The following is a 21,579-nucleotide window of genomic DNA, read 5'->3' on the forward strand; positions in this document are numbered from 1 at the left end:
ACATCCAGAGGAGGACCAGAGCACTGCAAGGCAGTTTGTAGAACATGTATTTCATACATTTTGCTGCACCTTCTTTTAGGGTGCCTATTTAGGTACCCTAAAAGAAGAATCAGGGAAATGGCCCAACTGAATTCTTAATGCCTCTAAAGCCTTGCAGAGAAGAGCCCCTGAGCAGAGGAAGCTGAGTGCAGCAGCAGTAGGTTGGCAGCTTTTCTGGAGTATTGAACAGATTGCTTCCGCATGCAGAGACTGTGTGCTGCTTGGAAGTCCTAGTAAACCTGACCCAGCGCAGATTCAGTGAGCTTCTCTGACAACCTATAACAAAGACTTCTTTCAGTTTGTCTGGCCTGTGGAGACTAAGAATACATTTATTATTTCAATATGAAAGCTGCACTTTGCAGTAATTTGGGAAGGTAGTATAAAATTGTGCCATTTTCTACCAGTGAAGCATTTATAGATGGCTTGCAAAATACGCTCACTGACATAATTCAGATCTGTCTACTGTGCTGTTGCTTCTGAAGTCAAGGGAATTAATATCACAGTGAAATTGCTAGAAAGAGCAATGCAAGATTATTAAGAGAAAGATCTTGCTGCAACTTTATCACTATTAGCTGAATTTTCATAAATTTCTAATTTAGGAGTAAAAATTTTGTTTTAGGTTTAAAGTTGTTAGAAAAAATGTCAGCACTGACATGAATTCTGTCTATACAGCTGAGTCTAATTTTGCAAAGTACCTAACATCATTCTGGGTCTTGCTCAGATTGTAAACATAGAAAAGACTTGAATCAGGACAGTTACTTGAACATAAAAGATTAAGGTAATTCATAGTCAGGACAGCACTTTGGTGCATTTTTAGTAGTACACCTGATAGGGATATTTTCTTCAACTGGCTTAGAGCTATGATGCACGGTATTGCAAATCCTGTCTTCAAAATTCATATAGTTGGAAAAACATCAGACTTGTTTAAAAGTCATATGATTTTAAGTCTTGATTTTTTTTTATTTACTTTATTTTTTTTTCTTTAGGCTACATTTCTGAGCCAGCTTCAAACTTCTCTATGAGATCAGAAGAGCTCAAGATGTACTCAAAATTGAAAATGGATGTTCCTCTGCAATTTCTCGCTGCTAGCATTTGGGCCTTGAAGAGAAAGCATTATCAGTTGTGATACTTGGAATAACATTACAAGAATTTGTAAAGTTGGCTCAACCTCTATCTAAAGTTAAGAAATTTCAGATTTTAACTTTTTCCTCAATCTAGAAGCAGAAAGAACTGGAAAAAAAAAAAAGACTACCATTTCATATATATGCACATATGCATATGCATATATGCATATGCACATATGCATATGTGCATATATGTGTATACAATATGTATGTTCAGAAGCAAATGCTACAAAATGAGATAATCTCAACAATCACAGCTGGCTTGGCTAATTGGCATTTATAACAGAACTATTTGTTCACCTCCACCTTCACTCCCCAAAAGCTATTTTTAAACACATCTTTTATTTCTTTTTTCCAAGATGCACTGAGTGTCTTACCTCATGAGGGAAGTAGATCAGCTGTAAAGAGGTACATCATTTTATGGCTCACGTAAGAAAAAAAATGTGCTGTTTGAAGAAGCCTGCATATTTCTTCTATCATTTAAAGATAAAGTAAGAATAGTCAGAGACATGTAGAGAGGATAGGACAAAAGGAAATCAAAGGAAGGAACATGAGGATTATTGTACAATGGATATATATTGATAGACTGAGAAAATTGGGGCTCAGTGCTCATGCAGAGAGAGAAGTAAGAACCAAGTTTCAAACTGATTGTAAAGGTGATATAACTCTGCTGATCTTTCCTTAGGTTTCAAGCCGGTATTGCCACTGTGGACTGAATCAAGAGGTGGAGCTATCCACCACTTCAGGAAGCTACTGAGGTCTCTGCAATGATGGTTTATGGGACACAACTATGCTACAAATTCTGTCAGTCAGTCACACAAGAGAGTCTGAAAGTTAGTGAGCCTCCAAAGGTGATTTAAATACTGGATGCTGTTGAAGCTTCCCTAGGGGAATACCAGCAAGGGTATTTGTCACTGCTGATTCTGAGGGCATTTGTGAGCAAAGAATGTAAGGGATAACCATTTTGGCCTTTACAGCACTAGAGATGTAGCTGCTCTGCCTCTGGATTTGCTCCCAGACAGCATAACATTGTTTGGTCTCATATTTCATGGCATGATTTAGCCCTTAATTATTTGGGCTGGCAACAGAGGAAGATTTATGATTACATTTCTGAAACATATAATGCAGAGAGAGCACTGAAAACAGAACCAAAAAGTTGAGCTGTGCATCCCAGTAGCCTTTATGCAGTCCCTCTTGAAACTGAACACAGATGGGGAGAACTGCTGCTGCTGCCTCAGCTGAGTTCGCCGTGAGGGGCAGAAAATGCTGTGGGAGTGTTGCAAAAAGTTTAGAGAGCACTGGTTTACAAATCAGGATTCCTTACTTGATGCTGGGATGTGAGTCTCATGTGCTAGCAATGGGAAATGTCAAGCCACTGAGATCAATCAGACATGATCAGAATTACGATTTGATTGTCTAGGGACAATGTCAGCAATGTGTTATAAGAACCTGTCAAACATGAAAATGAAAAGTTTCTGCCTTGAGGCACTGTTCCTCAACAATCTCCAGTTTATATTATCCCAGATTGCAATGCAACTACATCTTCATACACTCTCTATACACCCACCAAATTTCACTGTATTTGAAATAAACAATGGATTTTAGAGCACCTTTAAACATAGACAAATTCCCACCCTTAATTATAGCACGACTTTTTTTTTTTTCTCTGTGGCAATAATAGACCAAACTAAGTTAAGGCTAATGCAAGCAGCAGCAAATGAAATTTAAAAGCAGTAAGAGCATAACTGATGTTGGTTTTTACTATTGCTGTTATATATAGGGACACAGAAACTGTAAATTATATGCAGAGCAAATTGCCAGCCATTAATTCAAATGGCATCTTTTCACACATAACTAGTCTGTGAGAGACTTTTTTTTTTTTTTTTTTCCCCATTATTAGCTATTTGCTCTCTTACTCTTCAGGAAAAAAGGAAAAGAAAACAAAAACAAAACAACATCAACAACAACAAAATACACTAAACATCATGCTTCAAACTTTCACTCAAATAAAGCACATTTACAGATGACATGATATGGCATTCTTCTCTCTGCATTGTGACACAGCAAATGTATATCAAAACTGCAACCCACAACTAATTGTCTTGGAATGTGATACCTGATGAATATAAATAAGTAGACATAAGCATGCCTCAGAACAATTTTTGAAAAAATAGCTAGCTATATGTAACACAAATATTTTCTTCAGTATTTTCTGCAACAGAAAATCACCTTCTGGTTGAGGGGTGATGGAAAGCTCATCATTTTTTTCTGCTGTTTCTCTGAACTGGGAGAAGGAGCAAGGAGAAATAGAGAAAAGCAAAGAAGCATTCTGCCGTGCAGAGTATTTAGAGCTAGATGGGCAGTGAAAGAAAACTAAGTATGACAGAAAGGGGTAGGTGAGGAGAAGCTACCACATTAAGTTCCTATGAAATCCTCAAGATGAAAGAGAATTGCTGCTGAGATGAATGGCTCAGTGGGAGCAGCTCCAAGAAGCTTGAAGAGCTCCTGATGGCCCCAGAGCTGGCACCACGTGGCCAGGGGGTTTTACAGCCTCTTGGCCTTATGGTCCTTTTAAAAATGATTTAGGCCTCAAACCGTTATTAGAGCAACTCCTCATTATTGAAAACAATGATTTGCTCATTATGCAAAGTACAACAGTCATGCCATCAGAACACCTGGGAACAAAATCCAGCTGTATAAATTGGACTCTGATCCAGAAATTTTAATGAGAGTAACAGAATGTGGTCCTAAAAAAATACACTCATTAAAAATAAAATTTGTGTTATGCGCCTGCTTGTTTGTAACTCATTCTCTTAGCTCAGCATATTTCTCTTATTTGAATAGATTTACATCATTTTAAAGTTCTATAGATTTATACTGATGATCCAAATCTATTTAAAGTTGTTTCTTCAACTCCTATCCTGACACAGCCAAAAAAGCACAGACACACAAAATCCTGCCATTGATAATTACCACATAGTTCTTTCAGTTGAGAAATATCCCACATCATTTACTGCCTACTGAGATGCAATCAAAATTAAATGGGTGGAAATAACTCTGAAGTGGCAGCTTTAAGCTCTACCAAAGGAGTGCAGGGTCTTATTTTCATGACAACAGAGAAAATGGCCTTCTGGGTCAAACTAATCATCCGTTTCACCTCCAACAGTGGCAATACGAAATGCTGCTCCCAGAAAATTTGTGATCCCTGCCCCTCTGCAGTCCTCCTCCTGGTACCCCTCCAGCACCCACAACCCTGATGAGGATGGCAGCGAGCACATTCCTGCCTGTGCCTTTCAGTATCTTTTTATGGACCTGCTGCCCTGGAGTTTGTCTGCTTCACCTTTTTTTTCAGCTTGTTGACACTATGGGTTTCCACAGCCTCCTGTAGCAGCAAATTCCAGAAGGTAGGGTAGGTGTATCTGTGGTATAAAACAAGTATCTTCCTTCACAGATTTTAAACTTCTCTCCAACTACTTTCAGTAAGTACCCATAAGATACCATAGAACTTGGCCATAAGATACCATAGAACAATTCTGTATTGCTTTACTCACTGCCTTCACGGTTTTGTAAGCCTTGACCCTCAAGCCTTTGGGTGTGGGAGTGGGATAAGATCATGAAAGTCACAGGTGTTTCGGTTTTGCAGCTCCATCCCTTTAATAATCTTTCTTGTCTTTCTCTGCATCTTCTCAGATTTCTCTATGTCCTTTATAAAATGTGGAAACACACAGTGTTCAGGATGTGAATGCACCAAGATTTTGTTTTCTATTTTGCTCTTAGCATCTGTTCTGAGAGTACCCAAAACTTTGTTCCCCTTTCTAGCTGCTGCTGCATTTGAAACAGATGAATTCAGAGAGCTGCCAGCAGCAATGCCCATTCTCTCCATCCTGAGCTGCAGCTGCCAGTTTGCAGCTCAGCACTGGGTAAGTAAGGTTTAGATTATTCTCTCTATGTGCATGATATATCTATGCAGAAATTCATCTACCAGTTTTTGCCACACCCACTCAGCACTGTATTGCCTTTCTAGGGCTCCCTGCCACGTGTGTGTCATTTGACTCCCTGAAGCAGTACAGTTGTATCTGCAAACTTTGAGATATTTCTTCAACGTTTCCTTGTGCAGGTAATTGATGAAGATCTTAAATAATACTCATTCCCTAAGAGGTGCTGTTACTAATTCTTCTTCATCCTGGATAGCAACAATTAATCCCTTTGCTTTCTACCTGCAGGCAGCTTTCAGTTCACCCAAGCATCAGTCTCATGGCAACTTATTTTCTTCAGTAGTATTCTGTCAGGAACCTCGTCAATGGCTTGTTGAAAACCCAAGTAAAATATACCACAGATATATGGATACCCTGTATAACTTCCAAAAGCTAGTGAGGCAGGATTTCCCTTTACAGGCATTAGTAAGCCCAGTGAAGCCCACCACTTGTGTGTGGAAATGGTAGAAAATCCTCTTTGGGTGATTCTGTGCTAATCCAAGTGTTGGCAGCTAGAAGCTGCTTCTGAGCAACAGGAACCTGAGAGGGATGGATCTTTCTATATAGACTTAATACTTAGCAAATCTATCTAGGGTGAAGAAGCTTAGATCAAAACAGCCCAAGTGAGGGGATGTTAAGAAGTCTGCAATAAATTGAAATATATCTATTCTGGATAGACAAAAACAAAATACAGTGCCTGTAAAAGCCTTCCCAGCATGGAAACCCCCTCGTATATTTAGTTTAACCCCAAAACTCTTTTTGACCAGTTTTCTGCAGGAGGTGAAGCTACCGATGGAAAGCAGACAGCAAGGCTGTTGTCAGACATGAAGGTGACTCTGGATCTTGACATGTTTCCCTAACATGTTTTTAAATTGTGGAACTTGTGCTGAAGTAGTGCTCAACACCAAATTAAAGTCCTGTTTCCTTAAAACAAAGGTGAGCAGCAGGATCCAAGCCCTTGTTTTAAATTGGCCTTTCTTGCATGACTGTCTTTAAAATTTCCAAAGTATAACACATGTATAAACTTCTTTGGAAAATCTGGATCAAATCTGGAACAAATTTATAGCCCCCACTATAGGACTAGCAATTCTATTTGTACAGCATCAGAAATTTGTGGTGTCAGCTCACATAAGATGAAAAAAATATTAATAAAATAAAGCCTGACATATGGAAAGATCCCCCAAACCTGATTTTTAAGTTTATGCCTGTTTTCTCCCTTTCATTAAGCTTGGTATTATCTATTATATTTATTCATGATATATCAGTGGTTGTTAATATGGACCCTCTGCGGTATAAATGGATATTTTCCACAGAAAGGTACAATGCAAATTCTTCTTGCATTTATATACATAAATTATTAATTATATTTGACATGGGAATTATTACAGAATAATGTTTGTTGATACAGCACACTATATCCCTGCAATCATATTTATAAATGTGCAATGTAGCATTACTGCATTGTTCTACTGAGTTTACCAGAAAAACATCACAGACCTGTGTTATCTATATTAAAGACATGTTTTTCTTATCTATAAGCTTGACCTATTCTTTCTACTATGCTTTGTAAACATTCACAAGGAAGCATAACTAACAAGGGGAATATTCTTCCTCTAGTGTATGTTAGTACTTTATTGTAATATTGCAATAGTAAAACTATTGTAGATTTTCTTAATAAACTAATTTGGACACCTCCAAATAAATGTTGATACAGGATTTAAATATGCTCAAGAGGCACAAGCCTATTGTACTTAATAATAAGGTAAGAGGTGATGCATTGTGGATGTTATGAGTCACTGCTGTTGCAATAGATTAAACCATGGGGTTATCCTGCCAAAAGAGTTGTTTGTTTGAGTGTGGTGGAGCACTTTTTGTCTTCAAATTCATTGACTTGTTGCCCTGTATTGCAAAATACATCTGCAGAAACAATATTTGATACATAAGGCTGCTTCCAAAATGAAATGTTTTCACAGGAAATAGAGGGAAGGGTAGAGGGAAGACACAGAAGGGTATGTTTAAGCTAGAAGGTGTTGGAATTTCTAAGAGAAATAGGCTCCTGGAGGCACCCATTCCTAATTGGAGATTTCTTTAAAATAAAATTAGCATTATGCAGGTCCTAGTTATCTCTCTTCACAAAATCACACTGTGTGGCCATTTCATAAATGGGTTACTCCAAGAAAACAAGCCCACCATCAGTGTTACCTAACTGATGACCTTTTCTACAAGGGTTACCTAACTGATGATCTTTTCTACCTTCTTTTCTGCAAGGTGGAAATATCTCCTCAATTCACATTAACCAAGATATTGCTCAGTGGAAGACACTGCTTTCTTAGGGCCTACTTTCAAAGAAATATAAGAGCATGGAAACAATTCCTGACTGGAATTTCTACACCAGCAGGTACCACTGCCTAAAAATCCTGTTTTGCCCTGTCCAAACCTGGTGTGAATTTTACTTCTGTTTTCAATGGGAATACAAGAACACCTTTCAACCCCATGTTCTTCTTGGGAGCCAAGGCTTGCTTAGCAGCCCTTAACATTTCAAGGAACAAGCTGTAGGTCATATGCCTCCAGGCATAAGGTATTCATAATGCCAGATGACTCTAAAAGAACAAGAAAATTGTTTGCGAGCAAAAGCTAAATCTCTTTGCACTGCTATTTTTTTTCTTTAATTTTACACTATGCAACCAAAAGCTGGCCTGAAAATATATCACAGAAGTTCCCAGCAGCAGCTCCTACTTATACTTGGACTTGTGCAGAGGTCAGGAAGATTTGTGCTTATTTTTTACTCGGCAATACTTTTCTGTACTATGCTCTGCATATTTCATAGTTTGACTTGTACTTGTAAGATCTGAGGGAATGATGTAAGCTATTGGAGCAAATCCATTCTAGGGAGAAGCAACCGCTTGATATACAGAACTTACTGATTTTTTTTTTTTTTTTGTCTTCTTCCTTGACACAGGAATGTCTGTTCTGTTCTGCTGCTGAACAGTCAGAAATAATACTTACCCGAGAAACTATCAAGTACAAGCCTCTGCCAGAGTACAAATAATTTAAAACTTTGAGGTTAGGATTTTCAGTAGTGGCTGAGAAGACAGATACCCAATTCCCATTACGTTTAAGGGAAAGCTAATTTCCTCAGACTGCTTCAGAAAACTGCTTGTAGGTTAGGTTGTAATGGTCATAACTGACATTTAACTACGGAGTATAAGATAAAATGTCCTGGACTGCTTGGAGAAAAAATAAAGCTATTTTCTTCAATGCCTCTTCCTTTTGACTCTGACAAGTCAAATCAGTTAAACAATTGACTTTTTCATAAAGTAAATTTTCTTTGAAATGCCACAAGGTGGTAGAAAATCTAACAGAAATTACTCAAGAGTTCATCTTTATTCCTATTAATGACATTCACTACTTTTCCACTAAGTAGGCCAGATATATTTGCACTATAAAGAACTGGACCATAATGCTAAAAACATGCAAAACTATGTGGCGATTCATCCTTGCTGAGGAGAGAAATGAGGTGGTAAAGAAGCAATGTGCCAAATTTCACTCTTAAATTTTATATTGGACCATAGATAAAGAGGAAGATAAAGAAGCTCCCCCTCCCTCTCACACAGAGACATTAACACAATTTTCTTGTTTTCTGATGGTGAACAAATTGTGCTATTAGAAGAGAGAAGAGTGCGTCTGATATCCCCAGGAGGGGAGATCAATAGCAGACACAGAAGCAAGTACAGAAGCTGTGGGTAAGATTAAGTTTGGAAGAAGGTGACAGGAATGAAAGAAGATGGAAATGGATGGGAGTGTCCTGACTGATAGGAATCAAGGCTGGAGGGCAACTAGGATCACAGAAAGCTTTTGGAATAAAGGGGAATGAATTGGTGAGAGACACAAATGAAAATTTCTGTACATAACAGAAATAACAGAAAAGCCAGGGTGAGACAGGATGTGTGGAGATCCACAGAAGCAGAGTGGTCTTTAGTAGACAACTCTGCTATATAATCTGTAGAGAAATCTGCTTTTTATGAGTCTCCACACAGCTACCTGTTGACAAGAACATGTGGCATTAACTTTGTGTAATGGCAGATCTATCTAAGCCTGCCATCATCTACATGGAAGTTGAGGATAACTATCTCAGATGCAAACACCTCCACCATAGACAACTGCACACAGCCTCTTGAGATGCTTTTACATCTCCGTGAGAGATCGTATATCTCTTACCGTTCTCCAGGATGCTGAGATGATTCTTCCACAACTCACAGGGTGGTGAGGTGACGCTGAAGAGCTGCTGAACCTTCCCAGCTCCAATGTGTGGAAGCAGCACTGCAGGAAGAGCTTCTTGCTGAAGGAAACCTGTATCCATTGGGCATGCTGGGCAAGGAGATTAGATCTGACTTCATGGAACAGTCACAGAATTTCATTGGAGCATGAAGGAGGCTTTCAATTGATCTGGAAAAGCAGAAGCTGACACATTCCTTTGTGAGGAAGCCGGGTCATACACATAAGCTACGTGCACAGATGGTGCTCTGGCTGCTGATCTCCTGGCTGTGTGCAACCACAGAACAGTTAGCCTTCCAAACATACCAGCCCCCTACCCACTTTTCCCCAAGCCTCTTCCTATCCTCAATCCTTAAATACCCTTAGCAATTAAAATGCCATCAATCTCTGCAAAATGTGGATGTGAATCATGGGCAATTAACAAAGGAAAACAAAGGGTTCATTTAGAAAACTGCCAGTTCAAATCTGAGTGGGAAGCAAGACTCTTTATGAAAGTATTAGAGTTCTCTCTCAACTCTGTGAAGCTAGGCTGACAAGCTTAATTGATTCACGTACAGTGGTGTCAGTCAAAAATAGGACCGTAAAGTTTCATGATACTTGTAGATGTGGTGACTGTAATGGAACGTATCCTGTCAGTGTATCAGCAAGGGAGAAGATGGAGCAGCTGACACTGTTAAACATTTCTGGATGCTAGTGTCTGAGTCATATGATTATTGTTGGAGAACAGGACTGTGCAGGTTTGTTGCATTTAGCCTAGAACAGATGTCCTTTAGAAGTTCTAAAACTGTGACAGAGTGCACAAAAGAAGGCAGTAAATACTTCATTTCAAAATGAAGTGAAGTGATAACAGGTATGGAAAGTGTTCCTTTTTCATTTCTTTAGTAATCAAACTAATTTTTCAAGAACAAAAAATGCTCACAAATGAAATCCATGAATTTAATGTCATATGTTGCTACCAAATTGCATTATTCCATAAAATGCCATACAGAGGTACAAAATAACCCTGGATGAAGACAGTGATGTGGCTTAGCACAGCTTGAAATTTCTTTGTAAACATGAAAAAATGAACTGAAATAATTTGCTGAAAACATACTAATTCACTTTCAACAGAGGGAAAGATATTAACTTGGCTTTTCACTATTGTGTCACTATCCCATGAACTGTGAGTTAAAAAATGTTTCCTTATGTTAAATGACACGGTTCCATAAACTACTAGAAGCTGTTTTAATCACATCTTATATTTAACAATTTAACCTCACAATGAACATGATGTGCTTTACATGGCACATCTTGTAAACTATATGATTGTTTCTACATTCTAAGAAATGTAATTTGGAAGGGTGCGGGAGAGGGGACGTAAAAAACAAAGATATTTGTCTTTTCAGCTTAATTGTTTTTGTTCCAAAGACAATTCATGCAGCACTTCAATGAACTTCATCAGGATACTGGAAAATAAGCATTATGACCATATGATTAAGCTTTATGAACCTACATAACTTTTTGAAATTGCTACAGGAATCATTTTAGGCAAAGCAAAGGGTGAGTGGCATTGTTGCTTGTAACAGACAAGGATTTCCAGAATAAGAAATAAACAACGTTCAAGCAAGCATACAGCAAGTAGATGTAATTGACTCACTTTTGGAAACCATTTAGAGAGATACTGCTTTCCCAGCTACCGGAAATTGAGGACTGGAGTGTGTACGATATTCAAGCTTTAAGCTATAAGTGAGAATCTATTTTCTATGAAGAATGTTCTAAAAATAAACAGACTAGGTTTGCCTCAGGAACATCTAAAAAGTCTTTAGTAATTGCAACAACTGGCTTTATACCGAACTTTTAATAGCTTATTGAAGCATCACCTTCCACATTACATTTTGGGGTTTGCAGAAATCTTTATGTGTCAAAAAAAAAAAAAAAAAAGGAATTAATGTTTATTCCCCATATTTTTTTAAATACAATTAAATGTTTTAGTTGAGTATTTTTTTTCAAGGTCTAGTGATGAAAACACTATTGAAAATCCTGTAAAGAAATGGCAATCTTTATATTCTTTGCAGAGAAAACATAGCATATTGGTAAAGAAAAATTAATGAAACTGCAAAATATATACTAAAAACAATAAATAAAAGGAAAACCAATAATTTACTCATTGCATAAATATTGCTAATTTGGGGCTCTGAATAAAGCAGTGACAAAGAAAAAATATGTGACCAGTTACTTAAAGACTGTATCATAGTTATAAAAGCAAAAATGACTGTATTGATATTAAATGGGCCTCTTTAAATCTGTCACTTCTTAAGTGAGTTACTGTACTTTACAGTTTTAACTTTCTTTGCATGGAACAACTTTATGGCAACATGTTAGATGCCTTGAGAAGACAATGTTTAAAACAAAACATTCAGCTCTGCAGTGCTGTCTTATGTGGTGATGGTGCTGGATTCAATCACAGCCTGTGACAAACAGGCAATTGAATTGAGCCCTTAGTGGTATTAGTTTTTGAACCAGATGCACTAAACTGATCGTTTAACAAGCAGTGGCTGTGAAGTACTGCTGTTAGCAACTTGAAGCTGATACTTCACATATCTATCAATTTCTCCTGTTCCCCACTGTCTTGTATTTATCTCCTTATTTGCCTAAGGTAGATTGATTGCTATTGTTTATGCATACAGCTTTTTCTTATTACTGCATTTGAAAAAGAGAGAGAGATTGAATTGAACCTGGGAGGCTGAATCTAAACCAAAAGAGAATGAGAGCAAAGGACATTTTATAAATTTACTCTAAAGTGTTCACAGATCTATGTAACTAGAAACGTCATTCTTTAGCTACTTAAACACTTCTGTTCAGGCCTTTTATATTTGGTCCTGAATAATTTTATACTCCATAATCTTGGTGTTGGCACCACATAAAAAATTTGAGACAGATTTTCTCTCTTGAGGTCACATTTTCAGGTATTATTATTTGTCTTTTCATTTAAGTCATTTTAAGCCACTGTCAGTGTTAGGTAGAATGCTGCATGCTATAAAACCTGACTCACTCCAGGAATATCTGTGTGATTAAGGATTGGCAGAGTTTGGCTCAAGTAAGTGGCATGCAGCACAATACTACTTTAAAGGTCAGTGCTCAAGGGAAAGTGGTTTCTTTTAAATTCACTCCTTACCACAATTAAATAAGGAGAACACTGTCTGGGCACAAGGGAGGAGTGAGATTCTGACTTTTCTGCCTTGATGATGTCCATCAAATATTATTCTCCACTCTGGCAAATCTGATGTTGGACAATTTATGGACAAAGACTTTTTTTGTTCTATTACTATGAATATGTGTCTATGAAACAAAAGGTGTTACTGCTTCAAGTCTGGGTACTATGAGCAGAACTTTTTATCTGTTTGTTTTGCTTCTGAGAAGTGGTAAACTTTTGAGGTGCTGGCAGGAATGCTTATTATTGCTTCTGAGAAACCCTATGTTGGATAGAATTTGGCAAGACCACTTTCTAACTGTAAAGATGGTTAAACAGCTACTGCTGGAGGAAAGCTACGCATATCAAATTTCTTACATCCTGCAGTTCTTCCTTAAGTGTGATTTCCAGCAGAAACAACATATGTCCAACAGATATTTTTTTCAAGCTCTTCAGCTATACAGCCTGTATTTCACATTGGTACATATACATATTCACAGAAAAAGCTCATTTTGTAGGCTTGCCTTAAATAGGAAGCTGAGATTTAAAGTTTGGGTAGCTCATTTATTTAATACAAGACAACTGACATAGTCTAGCTTACGGTCTATATCAGGACATAGCAAAAGTGTAGCCAGCAGGTTGAGAGAAGCGACTATTCCCCCCCCCATTCAGAAGGTGTGAAACTACCTCTATAGTACTGTCTCTGTTTTCCTCGCTGCAAGAAAAACCTTGACAGATGGGAGTGAGCCCAAGGAAAGACCACCGAGATGAACAGGGGCTGGACCACACTGCCTTCAAAGACGCTGCGGGAACTGTTTGTTCAACCTTAAGGAGGATAAGGCTAAAGGGAGATCTAACTACTGTTTGCAGACACCAGCAGGAGCACAGGGCTAGGACAAGAGGCATTTGGAACAGAGGAAACTCTGATTTGACACAATGAAATTTTATCTTACAGTGAAGATTGTCAAATTGTGGGATGTGCTGCCTTGCCTGGAGAGGGTTGTGACCTTTGCCAGCTTAACAGCTTCTAGGAGCCTGCACAACTTCTTGATTTTTCTCCAGGAGCTTGGAAGTAAAAGAAAGGAACAGCTTTTCCTTAGCTATGGGATGCTGAGGTGATTTGAGCTATACAGATTGTAAAGATCTGTAGCATTGCTATATTCTTCAAGATGTTGGGAGAAGCAAAAACACATCTTAATTTAGAAAGAGTGTGTGGCATAAAGCACAATAGCTACACCCCTAAGATGAGTAAACACCAGCACACACTGTTTGCAAGAGAAGGAAAGTCAAGAACTGCAGTAACAGCCATGCATTATAACAGTGCTGTACTAAAACTCATGGCATGCAGTCATGTCTGATGTTACACCAAAAAATAAATGCCACAGTGAAATTAATTTGGGAAAATAAATAAACAGGGATAGGAGAACTGAAATTCCTGGCTCTTTATTTAGTCATCAAAGAAATCTATTTTGCAAGAAGCTTGGAGCATTCCATTAACAGCCTCAGAAGTGCCAAAGGACAAAGAGCAAGGCCCTTCATAGAGGTAGCCTGAATTAGCAAAGATCTAAGGGGGTTCTTAAGACATGTTTTGAATTTCAAAAACAACTTTAAATTGCTGAAGTTACTCTTTGATACTCTACTTACATTCTGTGCTCTGATGAGAGTACCATACTGAGCTACAACCAAGGTAAGGACCATTACCTTCAACAAAGAAAGAGTTCTAGTTCAGGGTCATCTTAGGAAGGAGGACAGAAGAGGGAAGCTTATGCTGCTGAACTTTGAAGCTACCTGAAATATTAATGCAAAGAAGAGACAGAGAAGAGAGCATTCCCTTTCCAGATAGCAGCCTCTGTAAGATTTGAAAGATTTGTCCCAGCATTGGAGCTGTAGCCTCAGAGAAAGCACAGCCTTCTGGTTCCTGTTCTTGGGAGTGACATTAGGGCTGAGGTCCTGCTTGGTGAATAAGGCCCTCCAGCCATGCACTGAGAAGATACTCCTTTGATTCTCATCTTGTAAGTTACACCCTGGAGAGAGATAGTGCTGGCTGGAGCTAGGCTGACAGGAGGGCTTTTTGGAAGGTTACTGGGCACAGAACTTTTTACTACAGCAGCTGTTGCCTTTGCATTTGCAGCCTCGTAAATAAACCTGCAATTTTCCATTTCGCTCTTGATGGAATATGTAGATGCTTTATTCACCCTTACACCTGCTCTAGCACTAGGCACATCCCTTCTAACGAGGAGCAGCAAATCTCCGCGAGCAGGGGCGCTCACAGCCAAGGATTTCAGCAGTTTCCTGCAGCGAGAGCATCCCCTTCACGTTCCTCTCCGGGAGGCGCTCCGGGAACACCGCGAAGCGGCACCCGGCACCGACCAGAATCTCCCCTTTTTTCCCCCAAACCTCCACCCGCTCCCTCCGGCATCTCTCCGGCCGCTGCTTCCCGGGGAAGGAGCCCCCCTCCCTCAGCCTTGCGGGGCGGAGCCGCGTCCCTCCTGTCCTCCCCCCCCCCCCCGCCTGTCCCCGTTCCCCCGCCGCGTCCCGCCCCGTCCCGCCCCCCGACATGCCGGGGGGCGCCGCCGCCGCCACCTCCAAACTTTCCGCCGTGCCCCAGCGCCAGCCAGGAGAGAAACGCCGCGGTGAGTGTGCCGTGCCGTGCCGGGCAGGGCCGGGGAGGGAAACGGGAAGGGGTGCGGGGTCCCTGCTGCCTCCCCCCGCAGTCCCCAGCGGCTCCCGAGCCGCCCCCGGTGGCGGCGCCGCGGCCGCGGGAGGCAGGGTGCGTGCCGAGGTGGTCTCGGGGGTTGGTCGCCCTTCTTCTTTTGCTGCAGGAACCGTAAGAGATCCGCCCCGGGCCTTCCTCTGCCGAAAGTTGGGTGCAATTTGATGCGCATCCCTGAGGGGCTGGGGGAAAAATGGAAAAAAACAAAACAAAACAAAACACCCAAACAAACAGCAATGTGCAATAGGGGTGCAAATGCCCTGCCATCGGATGGAGAGCTTGTACCGAAAAAGACCAGGAAGGGTCCTGCCAAACACTTCCTCAGGTAGCAAACGCCACCTCAGTTTTCCCCTGTACAACGAAAGGAGCTGATTCTTCCCCCACTCAACTGTCCCACTGGCAATGTCAAACTTGTCCAGTTTATTGCATCCCTTAGTGACACACCAGTGCATCTCGGCTCAAAATCCTGGCTGTCCCTCCTCCCTCCCCCAGCTTTGTTTTATTGACAAGACCAAAATGCTTGTCAACAGACCAAATAGTAACAAATGGAATGAAAGTGGCAGAAGAAAAGAGGGCTTTGCTAAATAAGGGGTTGGAAGTAGGAATCAGGAGAATGCCTGTGACTAGAGAAACAAGCAAAAACATTTTCGGGAAGGAAGGGATGCTATGGAAGAAAGGGATACTATTTTTTGTTTTGTTTTGTTTTGTTATACCTTTTATTATTATTATTATTATTATTATTTTGGCTGAGTTCCATCATCCTCCCTGGGTTCATGGCAAAGAAGGGAAAATGTATGAAATTTGCCTTCCCTCTTACCCATCTCATGTAATGTGCAATTATGACTTGCTTTTATCTTGCAATTAAAACATTATGAGATCTTGGAGTACCTGACAATCTTGGGACCTCACCAAAGCTCTACTTTACTAATACATGCAAGCATAATTCTTGGGCATAGGCACACAGGTTGAAGGGAAAAGCTCAGATGAGTTCTGGACATCTGCATAGCCTTGGTGGTGCAAATTTTCATGTATCTTTTACATTTTTTACCTGGTGGACTGAAGGTGTATTGATTAGGAGTCCTGCCTTGCCGCCCTTGCTTAGACTAGTAGGTGACAACTGATTACATTACCAAAAACTGCACTGTAAGCTTCTACAAACACCTAGCACACCTCAGCTATGTATCTCACGGTCTTACATTATCTCAGCTATGTCTCACAGTGTATCTCTCAGGCTTACACTATTACGTTTACACTAAGTGTAGACTAAACAATATAGCATAATAATGACCAGCTTATTCTGGGGGAAAAATAGCTTTCAGTTCATGTGGTTGAGCTGCACCTTTTGAAAGAACCAAAGGCTTGCACTGAGAAATTCTTTGGGATATTGTGTGGTATGCAAGCAAAACACAAAGGGCTCGGTCACCTGCTGGCAGATGGTGCTTGTTTCTGAGGCATAATGTAGTAGCCAGTCATAAGATGCAGGTGCACGTGTACAGCAATTCTGTTAGGAAATCACACCTAGCGATGTTGCCAGTAAATGTCAGTGGAGATAGAGGTAGGAATGAAAATCTGCAGTGATGTGGATGTGATTTAAATAATGATAATAATAAATAAATTAAAACAAACAAACAACATACAAAAACACAGTTGTTAATAGCTTGAATGTCTCTTTAGGCAGACCTGAATTCAAGGTGGACTAAACTGTGTAACACCTGGTGTCAAGTAAGTGACATTTCTTCTCTACTCTGTTGCTTTACTTACGGAATGTATGAATGGGCAAACAGAGTAGTAACAGCGTTGGCTTTCCCACCAGTGGCAAATGGCGGTGTTTTTTCTGTGAGCCCACTGTGCTGACGAATGCTTGCTTAGTACTTTCACAGGTCAAGCCAGGGAGTCCACAGGTGCATGGCACTTGTGACGCCATCCATGGTTTGGACAGTCTACCTGGGGACAGGCACACTTTATATAGGATTGAAGTCCAAGTTAGAAATTAACTGTAAAGCATGCATTTATCCATCCATGCCTAGTGAATTCTTAGGGTAGCGTAGGCTAGCTGAGCAGAATTTGGCTCAGCCTGTGTGGGGAAGTCAACAAAATGTGATTTTGATGCCAGTGGTGAAATTCTTACTGACATCAGAAGGGGAATGATTTGCTCTTCTCTATGGCTGCAGTCAAAAAATGATTGGCAGCCTCCAAGGAACTGTGTTTTTTCAAACATTACACAAAAAGAAAATATTTTTTGTATCCAAGATTTAGCTGTGTTTTGAGTTAAATTTCAGCATGAATACATTGTACAGTCATTTCAGAGAGATGCTACTATTTCAGATCTGCTAGAAGGGTATTTTTGCTTGCCTTGTGGCACTAACTTTCATAAAATAAATTTTCATTAAAAAAGACATCAATAATCTCTTCTCTGGCGTTAAGGATGGGCCTAAACCTATAAGAATTTGGTAACTATTTAAAGGACACTTTCCATTAAGGAAAAGCTGGAATTATGCTAATAACAGTCTGGATGGTGCAGTTCCATGTAGAATTCCCATAGGTATTAATGGAAGTTTTGTGCTAAATCAGCAATAGTTTTAGGTAGTGGATTGTAAAAAAAGGATATGCTGCCCAGCTGGATCTTAATCCTTCTGCATTTACTGAAGCAAACTTTGTCTTTGAAATGCTTTTGAAATCTGTCCCAATTTTCAGCAGGAGTCATGCCTGAATAATATTACAGGATCGGGCTTCAAATGTAAGGGCAACAGAATTTAAATATATTAAGACAGATCTCCTCTTAATCCTGGGATGTAGAACCTGGGTTAGAGGGGGAAAGAGCTGTAGCTTTTCATTACTGTAGCTGTAGCCGTTCATTACTTCTGGTCTTCACCACCACAGGCTGATTTCTCCACATGTTCTTGTATTGGTTTGTTTTTCAGGGACAGCTCTATTGCTTAGACCAGACTGCTGCAAGGATGGGGCCCCTGGAAGCAATAGGTGAAGAAAACCAGACAGATGAAATGAAAATGGAGCTGTTCACCAAGCTGTACTTGCCGAGACACACCACGCCACTCAACGAGCTGGCTCTCGACCCAAAACCAGAACTGAAGGACAGCACGACGCTAGTCGAAGTGCAGATAATCCTCATCTTTGCTTACTGTTCCATCATCCTGCTGGGGGTGATCGGAAACTCCCTTGTGATCCACGTGATCATCAAGTTCAAAAGCATGCGCACAGTGACTAACTTCTTCATTGCCAACCTGGCTGTGGCTGATCTGCTGGTGAATACACTGTGCCTGCCCTTCACTTTAGTTTACACACTGTTGGGTGAATGGAAACTGGGCCCAGTCTTGTGCCACCTGGTGCCTTATGCCCAGGCTCTTGCTGTGCACGTGTCAACTGTTACGTTGACTGTGATCGCTTTGGATCGGCATCGCTGCATCGTCTACCACTTGGAAAGCAAAATCTCTAAGCGGATCAGCTTCTTGATCATAGGAGTTGCCTGGGCTGTCAGTGCCCTGTTGGCAAGTCCTCTGGCCATCTTCCGTGAATACTCACTGATTGAGATCATTCCTGACTTCAAGATTGTGGTCTGCTCTGAGAAATGGCCAGGGGAGGGGCAGCTTAACTACGGTACCATCTACAGCATCTCCATGCTTCTGATCCAATACGTGCTGCCTCTGGCGGTCATCTCCTACGCCTACACCCGTATTTGGACCAAGCTCAAGAACCACGTTAGTCCAGGGGCGGCGAACGACCACTACCACCAGCGGCGGCAGAAAACCACCAAGATGCTGGTGTGCGTGGTTGTGGTGTTTGCTGTCAGCTGGCTGCCCTTTCACACCTTCCAGCTGGTCAGTGATATTGACAGTCAGGTGCTAGACCTGAAAGAGTACAAACTGATCTACACGGTGTTTCACGTCATTGCCATGTGCTCAACATTTGCTAACCCCCTTCTCTATGGCTGGATGAATAACAACTACAGGACGGCCTTCCTCACAGCCTTTCAGTGTGAGCAGCGGCTGGACTCCATCCACCCTGAAGTATCAGCAGCTTTCAAAGCTAGGAAGAAACTGGAAGCAAAGAGGAGTCAGTTCCCTGGAGACTCTTTCACACAACCTACTAATGTTTAAAATTTCTGACTTTAAGGAAGATATGCATATGTTGTGGACAAAGGAATCAAATCCATTTTGACACATGCATTTTTAATGCATAGTTTTACTCATAAATGGTGAAAGAAGAGTAGCAGGGAAGTCAAGGCAGGTGGTGTGATTTGAGGGAAGATTAGATTGTCACCACAAGGCTGTGACTATACAGCTGAGGAAATAAAAGGGAGAGACTTCATTTATGGCTGTCTCATACTAAGAGACACTCCCATCCTTCCCATCTCTTCATGACAAATCTAAATGACAAAAGCAGATTTTGCTGCTTTTGCTGTAGGGAGACATACAGCTGATTTCTAGCACAGAAATACTATGGGAGCAGGCAACTTGTATATTGCATGTGGAGACTGGGGAGAATAGAAGTCTGTTGGGAAAATGAAATCTGTCTGGGGAGAATGGTCTCTGCTGGTTAAAGATTAAGGTTTTCAGACCCCTTTTCTCCCACAGGAACCTTTTGCAAAAATAATGGAATTAGGATGAGAAATGTGTTACTGTTTTTGACTTGTACTGAAGCACTTCAAATGAAAGCATTCAAAATGGATTAGAGGAAAGAAAAAGCAAAAATGAAAAAATACCAGTTTTGGTGTGAAGAAAGGAAAAGGTAGGCTTTGGCCGATCAAATGGGGTAGAAAGTCATTCCTTAAGAATCGGCTGTGGTTATTCTGGTGACAAAACTGCAAGCCTGTGACCTGATGGCTCATTCCCTGCAGGTCCCTACCTTTCATTCCACATTTGGAAGAGCTCATAAAACACACAGCTGTAAAATGGCATTTGAAGGCAGGAGATACAGGCTCAGGTCTTCTGTGAACACTTCATAAACTGCCAATATTTTAATTTTCAAGACCTGCTTAAATGCCTAACGTATTATTAACTCTGCAGGCTTTGAATTTTTGCTGCTTTCTCTCTGCATAATAAAACAGCAGATAATTTTGATCCTCTGGAAAGGCTGCTAGATGGTCATATGCTTTTCCTTATTGTGGTTTTATGTCACACACTCATCTCATCTTGGAGCTTTTTCCATCTTTAGCTTTTGTAAAAATTAAAACATCTGAATGAGTGTAACCTAATAACAGTATGCTAGGTTTATGTGATAACTTATCAGTTATTCTGCATGCTGTAGTTAATAGTTAAATTCCTTTTTTGCTCAGGTATAAAATTTTAATCTGTTTACTGTGTTGTACACAGCAATGTTCAACTCTTCTGTGTCTTTGCTTAGCCTCTTTGAACTCATTAAAGAGATGAAGAAAATTTCAATTGTTGTTTATTCCAAACTGCCCTGTTGCTTATCAAGAATAAAAATAAACGTGATACTTTCACTTGGAGTCTCTTTCTACTGGTACATTTCAGCCTCCTCATTTTTATTTATTTATTTATTTTTTTATTTTTCAGTGCTCCTAAATTTCTTGTGTTCTCTCTTAAAAATTTAAAAAAAAACAAAAACAAAACCAAACAAAACTCCAGTACTGAAGTGTTAACAATGTAGTGGTGTCAAATGTTTGTCAGGTGGAGAAATTCAGCTTTGTGTATACTGTATCTTGCTATCATCCTTTACAAATCCATGAAATCATTCAGACTTGGATTTTTCATGAGCAGAGAAGGGAGGTCTAGAGAATTAGCTGGTGTTTACTTAAGGAAGAAAAAGTATCCATCATTCTTAAACAGTTCTACAAAAATAGATTAATTCTCAACCATGTACTTTCATGATATTGTCCACAAGTTATTTTTGTCTGAGTGTTAATAATATCCAAAATGTAAGCTCAAAACAGTTACGGGTGAGGAAGGATTACAGAAGTGTGCGATTATTATGGACATCAATCATAGGTATCAGTTACAGTTGACTCTGAACCCTTCATCAAAACTGTATTATTTCCACAAATAGCATCCTTTATTTAAAAAGTAAATCCTCTTCCCATCACCCCCCACCTCTGGTTAAAAGTTGTTTCAACTCTTTTAAGCCTGTTAGAGTGTGGTATATAAAGAGTTTTGAAGTAACCATGACAGTGTGTGCTGAAGTTATACTTGCTGGGCTAATTCTCAATGATTTTAAGACCGCTTTATATCATCCTGGATGAAAGTGATTAATTACAAATTATCTTTCTGTCTATTCATGGCATCTTTATGTTACTACTTCCTGAGCTTT

The 21,579-nt window shown here is 40.0% G+C and overlaps 1 protein-coding gene and 2 long non-coding RNA genes across 8 annotated transcripts in view; 2 read left to right on the forward strand and 1 right to left on the reverse strand.

The window, feature by feature from the left end:
• LOC137856092 (uncharacterized) overlaps positions 1 to 9,720 on the reverse strand; it is a 49,405-nt gene extending 39,685 nt beyond the window's left edge. The window contains exon 1 of the long non-coding RNA XR_011096191.1: positions 9,356 to 9,720. This is a non-coding gene — a long non-coding RNA (uncharacterized lncRNA). The remainder of the gene's footprint in view (positions 1 to 9,355) is intronic.
• On the forward strand, positions 1,319 to 9,367 carry LOC137856091 (uncharacterized). 2 transcript variants are annotated; one of them, XR_011096190.1, is made up of 4 exons: positions 1,319 to 5,083; positions 5,188 to 5,280; positions 5,387 to 6,073; positions 8,097 to 9,367. It is a non-coding gene; the product is annotated as an uncharacterized lncRNA (long non-coding RNA). The 2 variants fall into 2 exon arrangements; XR_011096189.1 differs by lacking the exon at positions 8,097 to 9,367 and having other exon boundaries at positions 1,324 to 5,083; positions 5,387 to 6,675.
• A 2,122-nt stretch (positions 9,721 to 11,842) lies between the features above and the next one.
• On the forward strand, positions 11,843 to 20,755 carry NPY2R (neuropeptide Y receptor Y2). 5 transcript variants are annotated; one of them, XM_068681038.1, is made up of 4 exons: positions 11,843 to 15,214; positions 15,404 to 15,619; positions 16,969 to 17,016; positions 18,216 to 20,755. In XM_068681038.1, the coding sequence occupies exon 4, from the start codon at positions 18,252 to 18,254 to the stop codon at positions 19,407 to 19,409; it is 1,158 nt and encodes a 385-aa protein (XP_068537139.1). In that variant the 5' UTR covers positions 11,843 to 15,214; positions 15,404 to 15,619; positions 16,969 to 17,016; positions 18,216 to 18,251; the 3' UTR covers positions 19,410 to 20,755. The 5 variants fall into 5 exon arrangements, with proteins under 5 accessions (XP_068537139.1, XP_068537136.1, XP_068537137.1 ...); XM_068681035.1 differs by lacking the exon at positions 15,404 to 15,619 and having other exon boundaries at positions 16,973 to 17,016; XM_068681036.1 differs by lacking the exon at positions 15,404 to 15,619 and having other exon boundaries at positions 14,669 to 15,214.
• Positions 20,756 to 21,579: the final 824 nt, after the last annotated feature.

This window comes from Anas acuta, chromosome 4 (genome assembly GCF_963932015.1).
Source record: "Anas acuta chromosome 4, bAnaAcu1.1, whole genome shotgun sequence".
Lineage (NCBI taxonomy): Eukaryota > Metazoa > Chordata > Aves > Anseriformes > Anatidae > Anas > Anas acuta.

Bases quoted from the DNA above. Each gene is read 5' to 3' on its own strand.
- NPY2R (XM_068681035.1), top strand. From the start codon at position 15,139: ATGCCGGGGGGCGCCGCCGCCGCCACCTCCAAACTTTCCGCCGTGCCC. The intron at 15,215-16,972 runs GTGAGTGTGCCG...CTCTTTAGGCAG, and splicing joins GCCAGGAGAGAAACGCCGCG to ACCTGAATTCAAGGTGGACT. The intron at 17,017-18,215 runs GTAAGTGACATT...TTTGTTTTTCAG, and splicing joins TGTGTAACACCTGGTGTCAA to GGACAGCTCTATTGCTTAGA.